The sequence below is a fragment of the Micropterus salmoides genome, unplaced genomic scaffold (genome assembly GCF_014851395.1).
Source record: "Micropterus salmoides isolate LMB-PRFRI ecotype aquatic unplaced genomic scaffold, ASM1485139v1 Ms_hic_scaffold_13, whole genome shotgun sequence".
Classification (NCBI taxonomy): Eukaryota; Metazoa; Chordata; class Actinopteri; order Centrarchiformes; family Centrarchidae; genus Micropterus; species Micropterus salmoides.
Genome location: NW_024040374.1, coordinates 26,226,303 through 26,244,288, shown reverse-complemented (window position 1 = coordinate 26,244,288; position 17,986 = coordinate 26,226,303). Strand labels below are relative to the sequence as shown.

The 17,986-nt window shown below is 41.1% G+C and overlaps 1 protein-coding gene across 3 annotated transcripts in view; it reads right to left on the bottom strand.

The window, feature by feature from the left end:
• Window positions 1-17,986, bottom strand: part of shroom2a (shroom family member 2a) — a 32,618-nt gene that overhangs the window by 6,558 nt on the left and 8,074 nt on the right. For all 3 annotated transcript variants that reach the window (XM_038716584.1, XM_038716585.1, XM_038716586.1), the window contains 4 exons: window positions 15,829-15,977; window positions 6,669-6,791; window positions 3,727-6,175; window positions 3,228-3,313 (listed from right to left, as the gene is read on the bottom strand). In XM_038716584.1, the coding sequence (XP_038572512.1) occupies window positions 3,228-3,313; window positions 3,727-6,175; window positions 6,669-6,791; window positions 15,829-15,977 (2,807 nt within the window). The remainder of the gene's footprint in view (window positions 1-3,227; window positions 3,314-3,726; window positions 6,176-6,668; window positions 6,792-15,828; window positions 15,978-17,986) is intronic.

Below are 17,986 nucleotides of genomic sequence, written 5' to 3'. Positions count from 1 at the left end.
CTGTAGCAATCCACCAGTCGGGGCTTTATGGCAGAGTGGCCCGACGGAAGCCTCTCCTCAGTGCAAGACACATGAAAGCCCGCATGGAGTTTGCTAAAAAACACCTGAAGGACTCCAAGATGGTGATAAATAAGATCCTCTGGTCTGATGAGACCAAGATAGAACTTTTTGGCCTTAATTCTAAGCGGTATGTGTGGAGAACACCAGGCACTGCTCATCACCTGTCCAATACAGTCTCAACAGTGAAGCATGGTGGTGGCAGCATCATGCTGTGGGGGTGTTTTTCAGCTGCAGGGACAGGACGACTGGTTGCAATCGAGGGAAAGATGAATGCGGCCAAGTACAGGGATATCCTGGATGAAAACCTTTTCCAGAGTGCTCTGGACCTCAGACTGGGCCGAAGGTTTACCTTCCAACAAGACAATGACCCTAAGCACACCGCTAAAATAACGAAGGAGTGGCTTCACAACAACTCCGTGGCTGTTCTTGAATGGCCCAGCCAGAGCCCTGACTTAAACCCAATTGAGCATCTCTGGAGAGACCTGAAAATGGCTGTCCACCAACGTTTACCATCCAACCTGACAGAACTGGAGAGGATCTGCAAGGAGGAATGGCAGAGGATACCCAAATCCAGATGTGAAAAACTTGTTGCATCTTTCCCAAAACGACTCATGGCTGTATTAGATCAAAAGGGTGCTTCTACTAAATACTGAGCAAAGGGTCTGAATACTTATGACCATGTGATATTTCAGTTTTTCTTTTTTAATAAATTTGCTGTCAAGATGGGGTGCTGAGTGTACATTACTGAGAAATAAAATGAACTTTTTTGATTTTTGGAAAATGGCTGCAATGAAACAAAGAGTGAAAAATTTAAAGGGGTCTGAATACTTTCCGTACCCACTGTACTTTGTAAAATAGGAGACAAGAAATAAATTCTTGTTGTTTTCTGTCTTTATAAATATAAAGCCACGGTAGCATTAGCTACAGTATAGGTAGACTAGGATCAAATACAGCATATTTCCATACTTGCAAAAAAGCAAAGAATGCACAAACTCACCCTATTTGACGTGTTACTGCTGTCATTTCCGTAGACGAGAAGTAAAAGTGAGCGTGTCTGCTGGCTCACTGTGACAGAGGCCACCTGTCGGTATCTCTTTACACTTATATCAATAACACTATCTGGGTGGAGCATGCTTTACTTATGATCTCATCTCAGCTTTCCATACAGCTCAGCTCACAGACCTTTCACTGACAATAACATCCTCTGTAATTCACAGACAATAACATCCTCTTGTAATGCAAATGCAGTGTCAGATGGTGTGGCTCCAACAATGAAGTTGCTCAAGACAAGATACTCTACACCCTTTAGTGAGTTTCACCTGTGAGAGTTTAGTGGTTACAAACCATGAAGTCATCTTGATCACGTCACTACACGTAGCTTAAAATTGATTCTAAGTAAGGGGAGCAAAGGAGAATAATGTTTCAAAAATATTGGACACCACTACAAACTGGCATTAGGAAAAGAAAATGCATAGATCAAATACACGCATTACTGCATCAACCTCCATTACAAAGCATGACACTCCTCCAGAGCCATAGAAGACAATAAACTATTACAATTATTTTCTCAGCCAGGAAAAGCATATGACTGGACACTGCTAGCTTCCACAGAATGGCTGAATAGTGGAAAAATGCTAAATTATTTAAGGACTAGTTAAGCAAGCTGAACAGGCACAACAGGAGAGATTAACCTCAAACAACAAGACTTCAATGTTTTCATATGGCAGGAGTTCATAAGGAATCATCGAATGATCACATTAAGTCATCAACGTTACCTGTAAACACTTCCACCCTGCCCGAAAAACAAACAGTTACTTAGGAGGGAGGTTTAATCCAATGTGATCAAAACAATGTAAACAGAATGTATTTCTTGTTCACCATCTTAGCTTAGCGTGTCAGCACTCTAACATTTGCTAATTAGGTATTTGGTCATAAACAAAGGTTTTGAATCAAAATCTTGATGGTGCTGGATAAAAACCTTTGGGATCACCTCTTTTCCAAATCCAGTCAGTAGTTGTCAAGATATTTCACTCAAAACCACAAATGTGAACCTTATGGTGGCGCTAGAGAAAAAGTCAGAGGATCACCAAAGCCTTCACCCTCTGGGGACTGTGAATATCTGTTACACAACTTCATCATGACAACTCATCCAGTGGTTGTTGAGATATTTCAGTTTAGAAGTGGTGGTTCCATCAAAAAGACCAACACTGTTATCCATTAGAGCTGCAACGATTTATTGATTTGTTGTCAACTATTAAATACATTTTCAATGAATCACGATTTAATCAAATATACTATTTTGATAATCGAATAATTGGTTTGAATAATTTTTAAATGAAATTTTTTTCCCACTTCTTCACTCTGTGACAGTAAACTAAATTTTTTTGGCTTGTGAATAAAACAAGACATTTGAGGACATCATCTTGGGATTTGGAAAACAGTGATCAGCATTTTTCACCATTTTTTTATGCCATTTTATTGACCAAAAAACAAATCAGTTAATCATGAAAATAATCATTAGTTGCAGCCCTACCATCCATAAATATCCCAATTATGCAAAGTAACTTAGATCTTATTGAAGATAATTTCATGCCTTCGGGCTGGCCCCCTGAACTCGGGTCACCATTACATTCTGATGCAGAAACACTTCCTCACTGTCCCAGTCATGGTCAAATGCCTCGCCTACACTAGTAAACCTCCACTAAATGACACAAAGCACAGCCAGAGAGACAGCTTATGTTGTCACAGCTGCACCCAAGGCAGTGCCACTGGTATGTCACGACAGATTATAAAGACTTCACTGTTCCTCTACAAACTTACTGCCTGCTTTCACTGATAAAGCTCAGGAATAGAAAAATAATAAAATATCACACTAAATATGCTAAAAGAGCAAAATAATAAATACAGAAGTTAACGACGGTCAAATAGAGCACTGTCAATTATAGTGTTTTATATCAATTATGTGCTCAGTAGTGATAAATAATAGTTTCCTCCCGAGGTGATCACTTAAGATTACCCAAGAAGCAATCCCTTGAGTAAAATATTAAATACAAAAACACTGATATTTTTGTTTTTTCATGCTATACTGCATACTAGAGACAGAAAAATAGCCCCACTGTTAAAGACACTGGTGTCCTAGCAGGTAACATTAAATGAAATGCACTCACCCTGTGGCAGTGTTGAACGGTTCAGCAGGTTTACTCTCCGCCTGGGAATATTCTGTCTCAGACTTTCTTGCAGGAACTTGAATCTTCTGTAAATAAAGTTGAACACAATGTCCATTATGCAAAACCATCCAAACAGTTCACAAAGAAAGAGCCCGCCAACAAAGTTTTTGTCTTTTGTTAATTATCCCAGCTAACTCATGCTGCAGCTTCCTGGTTTTTCAACAGTAGTGAAAAAAAAAAAATTGATGCCCCTCTCCATTCCTTAGGCCGAGGGTGTGTCAATATGAACAAACATGGATTAATATTTGACTTGACTCTTTCCTTTGTTCCTTTCACTTCACTCTGTTTGTCTTAATGAGATGTAAAGCCACCTCGAGGGCTTCATAAAGTTGCAACATTTAAGTGACTAAAACCAAGTTACAACTAAGAGACCATCATTCCATTAAAATGTTTGTTCAAAACACTTGGAGATCAGGGACAGTCAGACTTTGTGCCTCACCTGCCCATAGAAGTCAGCTGAAGGAGACGATCGGGATCTCTCATGGAAACCAGTGGTTTTGGTTCTCTCCTCTGGTCCTGGATCCAGGATGTTATCAGCTGACCGATACCGTCCAGAGGCTCTTGTTTCTGGGTTTTTCTTCTGTACATTCCACCTTGCCTCATACTCAGGGAAGGTACCCAGTATTTGCTGGTCCAGGAGAGACAGCTTGTGTGCAGAGCAAGGACCTCCCTGGACCTCTTCAGTGTATTCTCTGCTCCTGATGCCTTTCACTGTGTCCTCTGTTTCACCGGTTGTAGAAGGAGCTCCGGCCTTGGCCTCTGTGTGGTTCTCGGGATAGTCCTGAGGGGGAATTTGATTGGGAAAAGCGGGTTTTCTACTTTCTTTAAACAGCCTCTGTTGGTCTAGAGAGGAGCTTGCATTCTCAATGCGAGGGAGATCTTCCTTCACCCCAACTTCATGGATTTTGTCTGGTTCTGAAAAAGATCGTACCTTCTTTTCTGCAGGAAAACGCTTTCGACCACCAATGCGAGTTACTTGACCCCCAGCAGGCCCTGATTTAGTCATTACAGACTCTGAGAAAATTGGCAGAGGGGTTATATCTTTATGGGCCACTGCTGGGGATGGGTAGTGAGGTAGGGCCTCTGCCGCAGGGTGCTCTAGTAAGACAGGCTCCAGGTCTTTTCTCCTGAAAGACGTAGCCATGAGCACCCTTGCTTGTGCTTCCTTCAGATTAACCTTGTAGATGTTGGTGAAAGAGCCATCTGCAGAGGTTGGGGTAGTGTTTTCAGGAGACTTCCAGATATCTTGATCATCTTCAGTCTCACCCTCGGTACCAGGAAGGGTAGCTGCACTCTTACTTTTCTGCAGCTTGGCTCGTCTCATCTGGATTTCATTCCTTAACGTGGTGGCAAAGCGGTCACTGCGTTTCACCTGCTTGCTTTCAAGGGACTCCTCAGAATTTGGGCCTCTTGCGTCTTGGCCTGCAACATCCATAGACAGAGAGTGAAGCATGGGGGTTGCCTGGGGGCAGATCTTGTTGCTCACTTGGTTGTGGTGTCTGGTGTCTTGAGGTAAATCTCTATGTTGTAGTGGCAGAGACCTCCGCTGTTCAGACTGTCCACTAGGAGGATAACTCATGAACTGAGCTTCTGCACTTTGTGTGTTGTGTCCTCTCTGGCTTCCCCTATCATCAGAGCTGGATTTAGGTACAGAGGTTTCTAGTACAGCAGGAACTTGGTGCTTGCTGTATCCATTACTGTCTTTTCTGTGTGAGGAGTGTTGCTGCTGTTGGGGCAGATGATACTTCAGTTTGGTGAGTGGGCTAAGAGAGTTCTGCTCATTTCCAGACTGTGATAGGTCTACGCCTGTGACACTCTTCCTATCCTCTGATTTCCCTGACAAAGGCTGGTGGTTAGGTTGCGTGGGCTGACATGTTGTGACACAGTAGTATCGGTTATGTCCACTGCTATCTGTGTTTTGGTCAGTGGCTGCGGTAGACAGGGAGGTGCTTAAGTTCCTTCTATGGCTCTGACCAAAGTGTTGTGCAGAACCATTCGTAGGCAGTTCCTGCATGCTACAATAGTAGCCAACTACGTTCTGTGGCTTTGGAACGGGCGTAGTATAGGGCTGAGAATAAAAAGTGCTTTTGTCACTATACTGTCTTTGATGGTAGGGCTGACCTTGCCGAACATCACAGCTGGACAGGGAGTACTGCTTGTTTGAGCTGAACTGGTTGTGATTCGATTTATCAGATGAAGTGTAAAAAACGTCACCGTCACTTTTCGGGGATAGGTTGTGGATTTGGTGATTTTCTGTGGAAGGCTTACAGGGGACATGTGATTCAGGACCTTCGGGGTGAGCTGCAACAAGCCCCCTTTCATGTACCTTAGTAGCAGCAAAACTGTCACTGCGTGCAGGTGGAGGTGGAGGGGGAGGAGAGGGGGAAGCGGTCTTCTTTTTTTCAGGGACATGCCAAACAGGTCCATAGCTTGTTCTACTTGAAGTGGAATAGTGGGATCCAGCTGAGTCCTCAGTCTGTGGACCCTCGCAGCCTGTGCTAACTCCTGGCATCTGGAAGTACGCCAGCCTATCGTCCAGTTTGACTCCCTCATTTAGGCTCTGGCTGTTTCTGCCATTGTTGTGCTTTCCTCCTGTCTCCCCCTGACTGAATTTATAGAGCATGTTCTCTGTCGAGGCAGCATTGCTCTTTGAGAGGGTATAGTCTGGTGTGCCAGAGCTGGTGGAGAAGGAGCTGTAGGCTGAGTCTCGTTTCCCTCCTCCAAGATGCTCCATACTGTTATTGGACTTGGCAGGTGACAGCTGACTGGCAGGGTAGGAGTGCGAGACGTGTTCTAGACTGTCCATACTGCCGAGAGAGCTGTACTGATCGGACACTCTGCGCAGGTTTGTCTGCTCCCAGCCGGAGGAGAGATCAGTTGAGGATGAGCTGGAGGTTAAAGCAAAGGACCAAGTGTGAAAATACAAACAACAGCAACCAGTTTTTTTCCCTGCAAAAACAGCCTTGTATCTAAAGAGTGCTGTTAATCAAGTTATGAATTATGATTACAAATTATTATTATGGCCGTCACATTTAGATCCAATAAACTGTCCGCTTTTTAGCCACTGGAGAATACAGCAACATTAACAAAGACAGCTTAAACACAGCCTATTAAATATAGGTCTCTCTACTAAGAATTCACCATTTTATGTTTCTAGAAGGTTATAGCATTGTCAATCAAATTAACCTTTACCATCTGAGAAAATCACAATATCTTTAGATTTTGTTGGAAAAAGTCTTGCAGAATGACAACTCAACTCCATGTAAAAACTTTAAAAAATGTTTTTTTATTGGCAGAACAGTTCGATTGTGTCTGTAGTAGAACAACGCAGATATCTAACATTGAGACTCAAAAAGGCAAACTTCAAGATCCAAGAGTTACCTTGCATCATATCTGGTTTGCCAGACTGGCGTGGGCGGAGACTGTGTTTTGGCAGTCTCCGATTGGCTTTCGTTGAACTTGGTGGAGTGCCAGGAGTGAGGCCTGCTTATGGGTTCATTCCGCCTGCAGAGAGGGCAAAAAAAAAAAAAAAAAAATACACAGACTGAATTAGAGCCCAGCCCCTTATGGAAAACAGTATGTGCTTGCAATAGCTACCACTGCAGCTCAACAAGTAAAACATTTACTTGTTGAGCTGCATCTATATCAAGGCAGTGATTTGCAACATTTTTGATTTACTCCAACATTCACAGACAGAAAGTGTTTTAGATGGTCTCTGTTTAATCAAAAACATACCCTTTAAAGCGATTCTTTCTGAATTGCATGTCAGGAAAAGGCAAACAGAACATATCATCATAAAATGACATACACCCAAATACAATTTAATTTCCTTATTAATATAGACACAACACATGTACATGTCATGGACAGACAGTGTATTGCATGCTGTACAAATGGAACACAAGATAATCCAAAGAGACATGCCAATGGGTGCAGGTAATAAACCACAGGAAAGGGAGAGTCGCTACGAGAGGAATGAGGATGATATTACTACTAGACGAATGATTAACATGATTATGGGTACAGGAAGTGGAAAAAAGGGAATAGGCACTACTGATTACGATGAAGCTACAGAACCGTACCTCATGGAACTTCGCAAAATCTTCGTAAGAAAGCTTCTTGCCACATGCACGTCATTCTCTGAGGGCATTTTCTGAGTTACAATATCCACCATTTTCATATTCCTGGGCAGCAGGGGGGAGGAACACACACACTAAGAGCTCACCAACAATTGACTGGACTCAGTAGAAGACAGGACAAAGACCATCTGACATTTAGACCGTTGGTTCTGATTGCTGAAAGTTTGTGCACACTGTAGTACTGCAGAAAACTCAGTGTCGCAAAAGCTCACTAGGACAAAAGTTCCTTAAATTACTTCTGATCCAACTGAAGTATCACACACTGTTCAAATCCCAGGACAGTAATATGTACTATAGAAGTGTAAATGTCTGCTGATACATGGTATTATAGCCCCCTCTCCTGGTCAAACTCATGCATGCTCATGATGTCACACTTTTGAGTGTCATCGAAGTTGAGAAATATTGAGAAAACCCCTGTATGATGGAACTCCAACACAGAAGTCAATACCAGAGTGAAACAGACGCCGTTTTACTCATCTCTCATTAGGCACATTATAGAAACAGTACGTAGCTGAGGTGAGCTGGTTGTGCTCAGACTTTGCCATATGGTCCCAGGGGGAACACAAGCCCAGCATGGGGCAGAGGGCTTAACAGAATAGAGAATCTCTTACACAATCAGATCAGCCACCATCACCCCTCAATCCAAGCTGTCGTCTGCCGCCCAGACAACCTTTCTATCCTCAATGGGGTTCAAAGCTTACATCATCTGACAGGCACACGGGACTCATTTAGTACACCTGTAATTGTGTGTACAATCTTTATACAAGGAGGGTTGCACGGAAAATTATAATTTATTCGACACAAATATCTCTTTTCTACTTGTGTAAAATGGGTTCGCAAACTAATTCAAGGCCCGTGTTTTAAATCAGTTTATTTTGTGGTATTTGACTTTTTTTCCTCTCTCTTTTTTTTTTTTTTTTTTTTTTTTTTCACACAAGCTTCTGACATCTATCAAAGACAGACATCATTTAAGCAGAATGTTTTAAAATACTTTAAAAACATCTGTTAATACTGTGATTTAATTTTTTAGCCTCACTCTAGTGTTGCATGTTAGGCGTTATTTTAGACAAAGGTCTGCTTGCTTATGTTCTCATTGGACTAGAGACTTGCCCTACAAAGCCATGAGGCCAATAGGTCCTGCCCCCTCAGTCACCTTGTCTAAAGGCCTTCAATGATCTGATGACAAGAGGTCCCAAAAACAGCGTTTTTCAGATGAAGACCTGAAAACAAACTACTGGGTGAAATGAATAACACACGCTATTATGATTGCACCCTACACTAATTTTATAGATTGAGAATTTTCAGATTGAGACAGAGATTTGGTTAAGCTCAATAAAGTGGGACAATTCCACAAAATTAATAGTGGATTAAAGTTAAGGCCTATTTAGAGGACAAAGAAAAGCCAACATGGAGCTCAGTCTTCCTCATCTCCTCACAGCCTGCGTTTCTAGGGCACTATGAGCTAGCCACACATGGCGCTGGCTATTGGTATGCAAATGAGTCTGGTTTTATTAGGCCTATCGTCAGGACTACAGCTGGGCCAGCACAGATATGCTAGGAAAGTGAATCAGTTGGCTGGAATGGGGGCAGGGGGAGAAACTGTTTTCTGAGTGATCAGTTTTAGAGCCCCATCTTGCTTCAAATGTATCCGGTACCAACTAGTCCACATTCAAAAATAAAAAGCTCACTTTGGCACACAAAACCAAAACAGACAACTTGTTAAGCTAATGTCCAATTAATTTACACAACTTTAGGAGAATATTCTTAGATGATTTTGCTTTACCTATAAGCCTCTTCCCTCAAAGATTAATTTGCATTTGGTTTGGAAATGCTAAATCTTGCTGATCATGGCTTAACCTAAATGATGAATGACCTCATACTGAATGATAAGACAAAAACAATTGCAACAGACAGAGTATTAGGGTCATAAAACCTATCACCGAAGGCCCCAATATGTCCCCCAGTTATTCACTGACATCTAACAGGACAAAAGACAGCAGGTATGACGGACTTCAAACACTGAAGTCAAAAGTTTAAAATACAAAAATTGATTAATACATAAAATAATGTTCATTTTGACTCACCAAACATCTGGATGAAGGAATTCAAAATAGACACAAAGGAGACATGGGTTATCCAAATGACCGTACAATAATATTGGATTGGAGCTCAGTTTGGAAGTGAGACCAGTTGTACCCGTGTGCTGATCAGGCACCACATTCCACAGACACTTCAAAGACAAGCCAAAATAAAGAGACATGCAGGACGCTGAGGTCTGAGCATCAGCGCACAACTAACACTGATCCACACACCTACCAACAACTCGAACACATCGCCAACACAGAACAGCCATGACTCAAACTAAGTTCTCTGAACAGAATTAGTTTAAACGAAGGGGAGATTTCCTTCAGGATTACAGGGGTTTTACCCCTGAGAGGGGGTGGAAGAGAGTACAGAGAAGGAGGAGGGCCATTGTCACAGCCAGTCCCCCTTGGATCGTTCCCGTTCCTTGCCTCGTCTCATTGGCTCTAAGAGGCTAATATGCTAATGACGGGATGAAACGCCGGACTCCTCTCTTTCGATCTCCCCTCTTGTGCAGCAGACATGCATTTCTACCATTACTATGGAAACAGGTTTCTCTCTAGGGCGCAAGGGCACCCGGTTTCCTGAAAGCCTTGGGTAACGAGCACTGCAACTGCCCAAGCAGGAACATCAGCAACACATGGCAAATACAACTTAGTATTCAAAATGATTGTCTTTGGCACATTTCGTTGTATTCATTATTTTAAGTTTTGTTAGTTGTAGTTCAATGAATGTATGAATATCTGTGGCGATCTAAGCCCAATACTTTCCTGCTTAATTATCAGTGTCACTTCATTCTTAGTGTGGTGCTATTTTATTTATTACCTCTTATTTTTAAAATTTTTTAAAATAACGTTTTATGTTCAGGTGTGATTTTATGTTCTATGTGCTTTGCAGATGCCGCTGGATACTAAGATTGATGAATTTATTTATAGATCTAATTTTCAACTGCTGTCCTATGGTGAGATATTTTGAAAACTAATGAAGTGTAAAGTTAAGAATCATTTCAAACCTGTCTTTAAATGGTATTTTAACATCGCTGAGGCTTGGGAACTAGGATTTTACAGGATTCTCATAATAAAAAGAGGCTTTCTTTATATCACATAACTACTGACATTATTAGCTGGTTCTGTTTAAGAAATAATCAATGATACAAGAGTGCCAACCGCTGTGCAGTTTGAAGTGAATGGCCTAACAAGCATGTTCATTTTCAAAAAACCGTTTGACACACCTTTCTTTAAAAAAAAAAATCTTTGCAATTTGGAAATCAAAGTAATCCAAACTGATAGGTTCTTTTAGTTAAAGCTATAAAGACTATAGCTGTTTCAACAGTTGCCTTTGGATAACGACCCTCCTAAATGGGGGAAAAACTCCTGCTTGAGTGACAAACAATTGTTTTTCTCTCATTAATATGTACTCTGGCACACCAGCAAAGGAGGCAAGAAGATTAGCAGAGAATGGTTGCAACCAAAAGCTGATAGGAAGGCAATAAAACTCACAGTGATCTATTGTGAGGAAAAGCATAGACAGAAAACAATGTTTTCTTTGTGAGGTACAACGAATGCATTATTTTATTCTTTAACAAATGCCTCCCATAGCACATGTATGTTAACCATATCTAATACGTTTTGATTTGACCAAGGTGTGACATTCTTCTGGCAAAAAAACATGTCAACACAAGCCATACAATGTGTGGCTTGGATAGATGGATGCGTTAACTATTATATAACATCTGACCAAATGAAGTATAGCATCATGTACAGTATTGGACAGGAAAATGTTGTATACACCTAACCTGCACTTTGCAGGTGAGCCGGTTATTTCATTTGGTCCCTGAGGGTCTGACAAAGGCCCTCTTTAGCAGACCCTACAATCAAACCAGTCATGTTTCGGGTGAGAGAGGTGAACCGTGAGCAGCATATAATGACCAGCACATTCCTGGGCTGAGTGGCATACCAGCTGTCAAGTCACTGGCTGTCTGCACTGACCTACAGCCCAGAAACACCTGGAAATCTTTTGTCTGAGGGTGAGGGTCCGAACAACATGACTATAACAAAGTACTCCACGTCCTGCACACCGTCAATTATTACAGTTCATGGACAATTAGTGACTCAGAGTGCTGGTGTAATTTACAAACAACCTCTCAATTACTTAAAGCGAGCAGTCGGGCCTCTCTTTCACCTGTTGTTAACTGCATCACAGCTGAAGTGTGAAAGACCGAGTGCAAGCCAAGCAACAACAACCAATAGTGTGGGGATTAAATGTAGTCCCTCACAATGACATACTGTTATTGACCAGCCACAAACAAGCCGTAAAAGTGTCATTTATAATATAATAGTGAGCAAACATGCACAAAACAAACCAAACTGGTGTGAGAAATGATTAAATTTCTATATATCAGCCATGACATGCTCTAGTTCCCTGAGGGTGATCTTCCCCATAAACGTTCCTAATTGCTGGTATGTGATGACAAAGCAGTAATAATGTAAGACGAGATGACAGGATATAAGAAGTTTTCCATTCAATATGACAGATAAACACGAAAAAAGATATATGTTACGATGTATTTAGCACTAAACTGGTAACTGTGGAATAAAAAATACACACACAAATAGCCTGGCCCAACAGGTAAAACACTGCTGTGTTTTTACAATAATGAAAATGTAAAAATTAAACATAAACCCTAAAACACCTACATACATCTTGTGTCACTCACATACCTCATGAATGTACGAACTAACATTTCTTCATGTCAAGTTGCAAAAACCCCATCACAGCTCAACGCAAGTATATTTTTTCTTTGATTAGACTGCAAAAAGAAAAAAGATTAGATTGAAACCGTCTGCCTGTTAAGCTAATGATCTACTCCAATGACTCCCTGTCAACTCACCTTGGCAATGGAATGAACCAAAAAGAAACCGCAGGGTGCAGTTAAGAGAGGGCTACAATGAAATCTCTAAACTAGGATTTCCTCAGCTGAGACCCAAACAATTTTAAGAAATCTGCTTACGACAAGAATTCAGTGCACAGCATTCCAAGCATACCGCAAGGGCTTATTTAGAAAAACAAAGACAGGTAAACTTAAGCCACTGCACTGCAACCCCTAATGAATGTGTACACTGTAAGTTAGGCCAATAAGCTTATCCAGGTATAACTGGATTGTGCACCAAACCTCCGTGCAGGCCTTGCTCATCTAAAACAGCTATATACTGTAGATGTGTAATTGTTTTGGAAACAGTATTTTTGATGCCGCAACAAGTATAAGGGAGACGCACAGAAGCAGTCGCCTTCTGCTACAGGAGGCAAAGCCTCTTCCAATGCAAATGAATGAAGCACATTGATAGCTGTGGTACTTCTGTAACAATGCCAGAAGGGGGAAACCAAATGCCACGACGAAACTTAAAGCTACACGTTGTAAAGTTTAGTGATTAATTGTGTGGTTGGCTGCATGTGCCACAGATGCCTCAAGGTAAGGGAAAGAAAGGCAAACAAGACTGCGGGGGTCCTGATGCCAAATAAAATTTTATCTGACCTAAACTACAGATGTAGACAACTGAACGCCTCATGGGAAAAAGAGTTGAGCTCTGACTATCACCACTGAAATATCCCAGCTTCCAAGGCAACAAGAGAGAGCTATTGGTGCTTCAAATGAGATGTGTTTCTGTGAATTCTAGTTGCACTGGTCAGAAAATATGTGCCGTTTGTTTCCTTGAGTTCTTTCTTGCTTTTGAGACAAGGAGTGTCAACACACAGTTTAGTGACATATTACTAACTAAAATTCAACTTAAACCTTGCTGCATTTAGTTAAATTACAACTTGTAGATTTTACAGTGGACAAAATATAACAATAGCAAGTTGGATTCCTTTTATGTAATGTGTTGATGTGGGACAATTACAGTCTTTGACTGTATGCAGTACTTAGTGTTGGCAAGTTTTAAACATGCTTCAAATATACAGTTTAACTTAGCTAACACCATGGGGTTGTTTTTGACGTACAGATGTTTTCAACAAGATTGATTATGTGATTTAAAATGTAAAAACATCTGTAAAACTTTAAAGATTTCCTCATCTGACAGACCAAAGTTGAGGCACAGAGTGAACAGTAGTTTTTTGTCAAGGCTTGTGCAGAGCGAGATGCTTTCCCACAGATAACCACACCTATCTGATCTCTCTATGGCGTGTGACAAGCCTCACCTCGTCCCCTCTACCAAATGACTTTGCACCAACAATCTCACATTAGTCACCGCATGCAAAATAAATCAAGCTCCTCCCTTGTGCTGTCTGTAAAGAGACCACACCTGTAGACAGGAGCAGGTTCTGACAGCTTCCTGATCCTTGTTCAACTATCCAGCATTATCCCCGAGATAAAAAGAAAGGTGTTTCACGGCTGACACCTTACATGCTCAGGCACAGATTAAGCTACAGTCAAACATAAGGGCTCTGTATGGGTGCAGGTAGCGATGTGGAATGCTCCACTCTAAAACATTTCCAAACCCCAGCTTTCTTTCCAACGTGGAGCCTGCAGTTGGATAAAAGAGATGGGACAGCAGTTGAAGCTTTGAGGTTGTACCACTATCGCTTGTATTCTAAAATCAGACACAGACTTGTTATTGTGGCCTTGGAAAATAACTGTCTGCAGATGCTATTTGAGACAGTCAGAAATAACTAAAGTCTCCAACAAAGACGAGCAGGAGGGAGAAAGAGTCCCATGGGACTAGAAGTCTGTGCAAAATGTAAAAACAAAACAATAAGACTCGACCTTGTAAGGAAATGTCTCTCTCCATTTACAATTACTAACATACTGACATAACAATACCCAGATCCTTTAGTTATGCCTCCTGCGGTTTAATCTAGACAATATTTTTTACTTCCTAGTCTCCAGTTTCAAAGGAATAAATAGATGTCACTGCCATGGATCATGTGAAAACAGAGACACTTGTACTGGCATGCTTGCTAGCTAGCAAGTGATTAGCCATGATACAAGAAACTTTGAAAACACTAGTAATATTAGTACTGCTTGTAGGTCCAAATGCAGTTGATTTTTAATGTCTCTCGACATACATGAAAACAATCAGACAAGAGAAATTTCACTCAAGAACAGTGAGTAGCTAGTTCTTTAGGTACACCTAGTTAAAACGATTGCAGTCTAATCCAACGGTCTTGCAATAAATCCTCCCTCCATGAAGGTTATAATGTTCAGTTTTCTTTGAAACTGTTTTAGAGGTGCTGATTTTACGATCCTTTTGGAGGCTGCAGTTTGTGGTGTTGAACTGTATTGCAGTAAACAGATAGTGATTTCTGTTATTCAGCCTACCCTCATTGAAATAAATGCGGTGGATGAAATAATATACCTTGTCAATATAAAGCAACATTTTTTTTAATTTAAGGCTTTCAAATTATCCCACAATAGCAAAAGTAATCAAATAGACAATAATGCACTCTTTTTCCCAGATCCTATAATAGACACATCTATTGGAAATAAAAGACAATGAGTGAGACTCACAGCTACGTCCTTGTGTAGAGATAAATGGTGAGTGGACTTCCTTGTACGGTAAGATTTGTTCAGGGATTACGTTATAATATGATACAATACAGAAAGAAATGCTGACTGCGAAGAGAAACAATGGGAGCAGTGTTTCACACACAACAAGGCTATTTGTAAGAAGGCCTCCAGGTCTCAGTTGACAAATGATTCATCAGTATATATGAAAACTAAACAATACTTTGTTTATTGCCGCTTACTGGTCACCAACAATCTGTTCTTTGGTCAATAAGAAAGAGTGAGATGTGTGGTGTAAAGTCCTGCAAATAAAACAATGTAAACAAGAAATGCCTTATCACTGAGGGTGTGAGATCAACTGACTGAAAGAAAAAAAAAAAAAGGAAAAAAAAATCTCATTGCCAAATAGTGTCATTTGCATCAAAACTTCCCCTTCTTTGTCCTCCCTACACCTGCCTACGTGGGACAGAACAAATGTCGTCATCTACAATCTCTCTTTCTTCTTTCAACTTGATCATGACACACAAGCCACAAACTCCTGTTGACTACAACCCAGCACAACGTGGCAAAACAGGACCATCCAGCTACCAAGAACAACAGTGACAGGTTAGAAATCCAAGAAAGTGCATGCTAGTCTAAAGACACACTAGACAGACAAACAGCTGCAAGGGCAAGGATCCCCCGCCTCCACTCCTCTGTCACCTAGATTTGTTGGAAATGTTACCATGGTGACCTACTAGGCTGAGGGGGTGGTGCACTTGTGACAGCAGCAGATGTAGGAGGAGAGGGCACGGGAGGGGACCGGGGATTGGTTACCTACCTTTTCACCACCAGGCTGAGGGTCTTGTGGGAGCCTTTCACTAGGCAGATTGCCTCCTGTCTGTAGCCACTCAGGGGAATCTCGTTGATGTTGACGAGCTCGTCTCCCACCTGGAGACTCACAGCTGCTGCCTTGCTGCCCTCCTCAACCTGGAACATAAACACAGCAGAATCAAACACGCTGTTTTACAGAGATTCCGAAATATTTCAGGAATCCAACTTCTGCCGGCAAGCTAGCTAGTTAGCAAGTGAGCAGCCATGATACAGGACATTTTGGCAATCTTTAGCTATAGCTCTTAGTTAGTAGTTAGCTAGTACTCTTGTCATGTTTTCTCTCAAAGCTTCCTCCACCCAATCGGTTTCCATAACAATAATACAGCGGGCCTCTGAATCAGCTCAAGTTACAGAAGAGTAGACTTAACATGCAGCAAAAAATAGAGTTAATTGTAACCTGAGCAGCAGTAGCTAGTGTTAGCTTACTAATTTGTATGTTGCACTCAGTAAAGTGGAATTTGTCTAAACATCTGTACTAATGGCAACTTTTTATTTCACAGCTCTAACAACACCAGCGCTGCCTTTCTGTTTGACTTAATAACTGGGGAAGATGATTTGTGAAGTCTGTGGGAATTCAGAGGAAACTGAATGACATGAAAATTTCTTCATGATCCTTTGCCCTTAGAATGTAGACCCTACCTTGATGTGACAGACTAGGGGATGGGATGGGTGTAGCACACCAATCGTTAATTATTCCTTTAATGTGCATTTAGCTACTTATTTTTATTTATCACAATGGCCACCAGCACATAAAGAATACAGTTATAGGTGGGTTCCAAAATACTTCTTATGTCCAAGAGGTCACCACAGAGTTGCTGTGAAAGAGATAAAGTAACCTCATACGATCTAACCTTGGTGCTATATCCTGCTTCTCACTTCTTTAAACTTGTGATAAGCAAAACCCTGATATTTACAGTAGGTTTTCACGCCTATTGTGTTGCTGCTCCGTCCAACGTGACCTTATGTCATAACTTTTGTACTGTTTCTGATTGTCTTCTTTCTATCTCTCTCCATTCACATGAATAAAAAGCCTAAATTTACAAAAGTCTCTGGTGAGTATTGAGGAGACAAGAAAAATAATTTGTAATATTTAGCCATATTTGTGTCTATCACAAAGCATTTTCAGTGCAGGGAACCATTTATAAAAGAAAAACCTAATTGAAATGATACAGCCTACCACACTAAACAAACTTAAACTTTATTTGTCCCCGTAGGGCAATTGGTTCTGCAGCAAGACATAGGCACAGGACAGACACAGATACAAGACCAACTAATAAAATACTAAAATGTTAGAGACTCTGGTTGTCCAACAGAGTGCGTTTGTCTGTCTAATATAAACACTGTCTAATATATGAATTAATATTAGAAAATATAACTTGCAAAAATAGATACTTTATCTCAGTGGTGTTATCAAAACCAAGGGCAGCATCACTACAAAGAAAACATTCTGAGGGGATATGTGAGAGAAATGCAACATAAAAGCTATCAGTCTGTTGATGACATTCTTCATATATTTTATAGGGTAACAGTGACAGAAGAAACACACTGTTTAGTTAACAGCGGGTAGGCCAGATTCTAAAGACAAGGATCAAAGGCTATAAAAATACTTCAAAAAGCTGCTATCCAAGCCAGTGGCAAGATGTAAAAACAAAGCGTATTGTGTTTGTTTGAGGCCAGACACCTGGAACAACACATCGGTCAAAAGGAAGTACAGTGAACAGAGTATAGTGTTGGTATATCTCCAGAGAAGACCCTCTGAATATAAGATATTAAACTGACAGAACCACAGCTACAGTGGAGGTCTCTGAAGTGTCAGATATACCAAGTGTTAAGGTCAGTGCTGTCCTCACACTGGCGCATAAAGTCAGATATGAGAGGCTCTGTGTGCAAAGAAAAGCAGCGAGAACTTGCTGGGCATTTGGCACATTAACACACAAAAGCCAAGCTCTGCAGCTGATTATCAGCTCAACCTGTGATGGGGTCTATATGACTCAACTACAGAGGTATGTGTACATTTACAGACCATTACGTGTTATATGGCCTTTATCCCCAGCACAGAAAACCAGCCCAGAGAGCTCTAATCAAAGGCTCTTCTCATTTTTCTA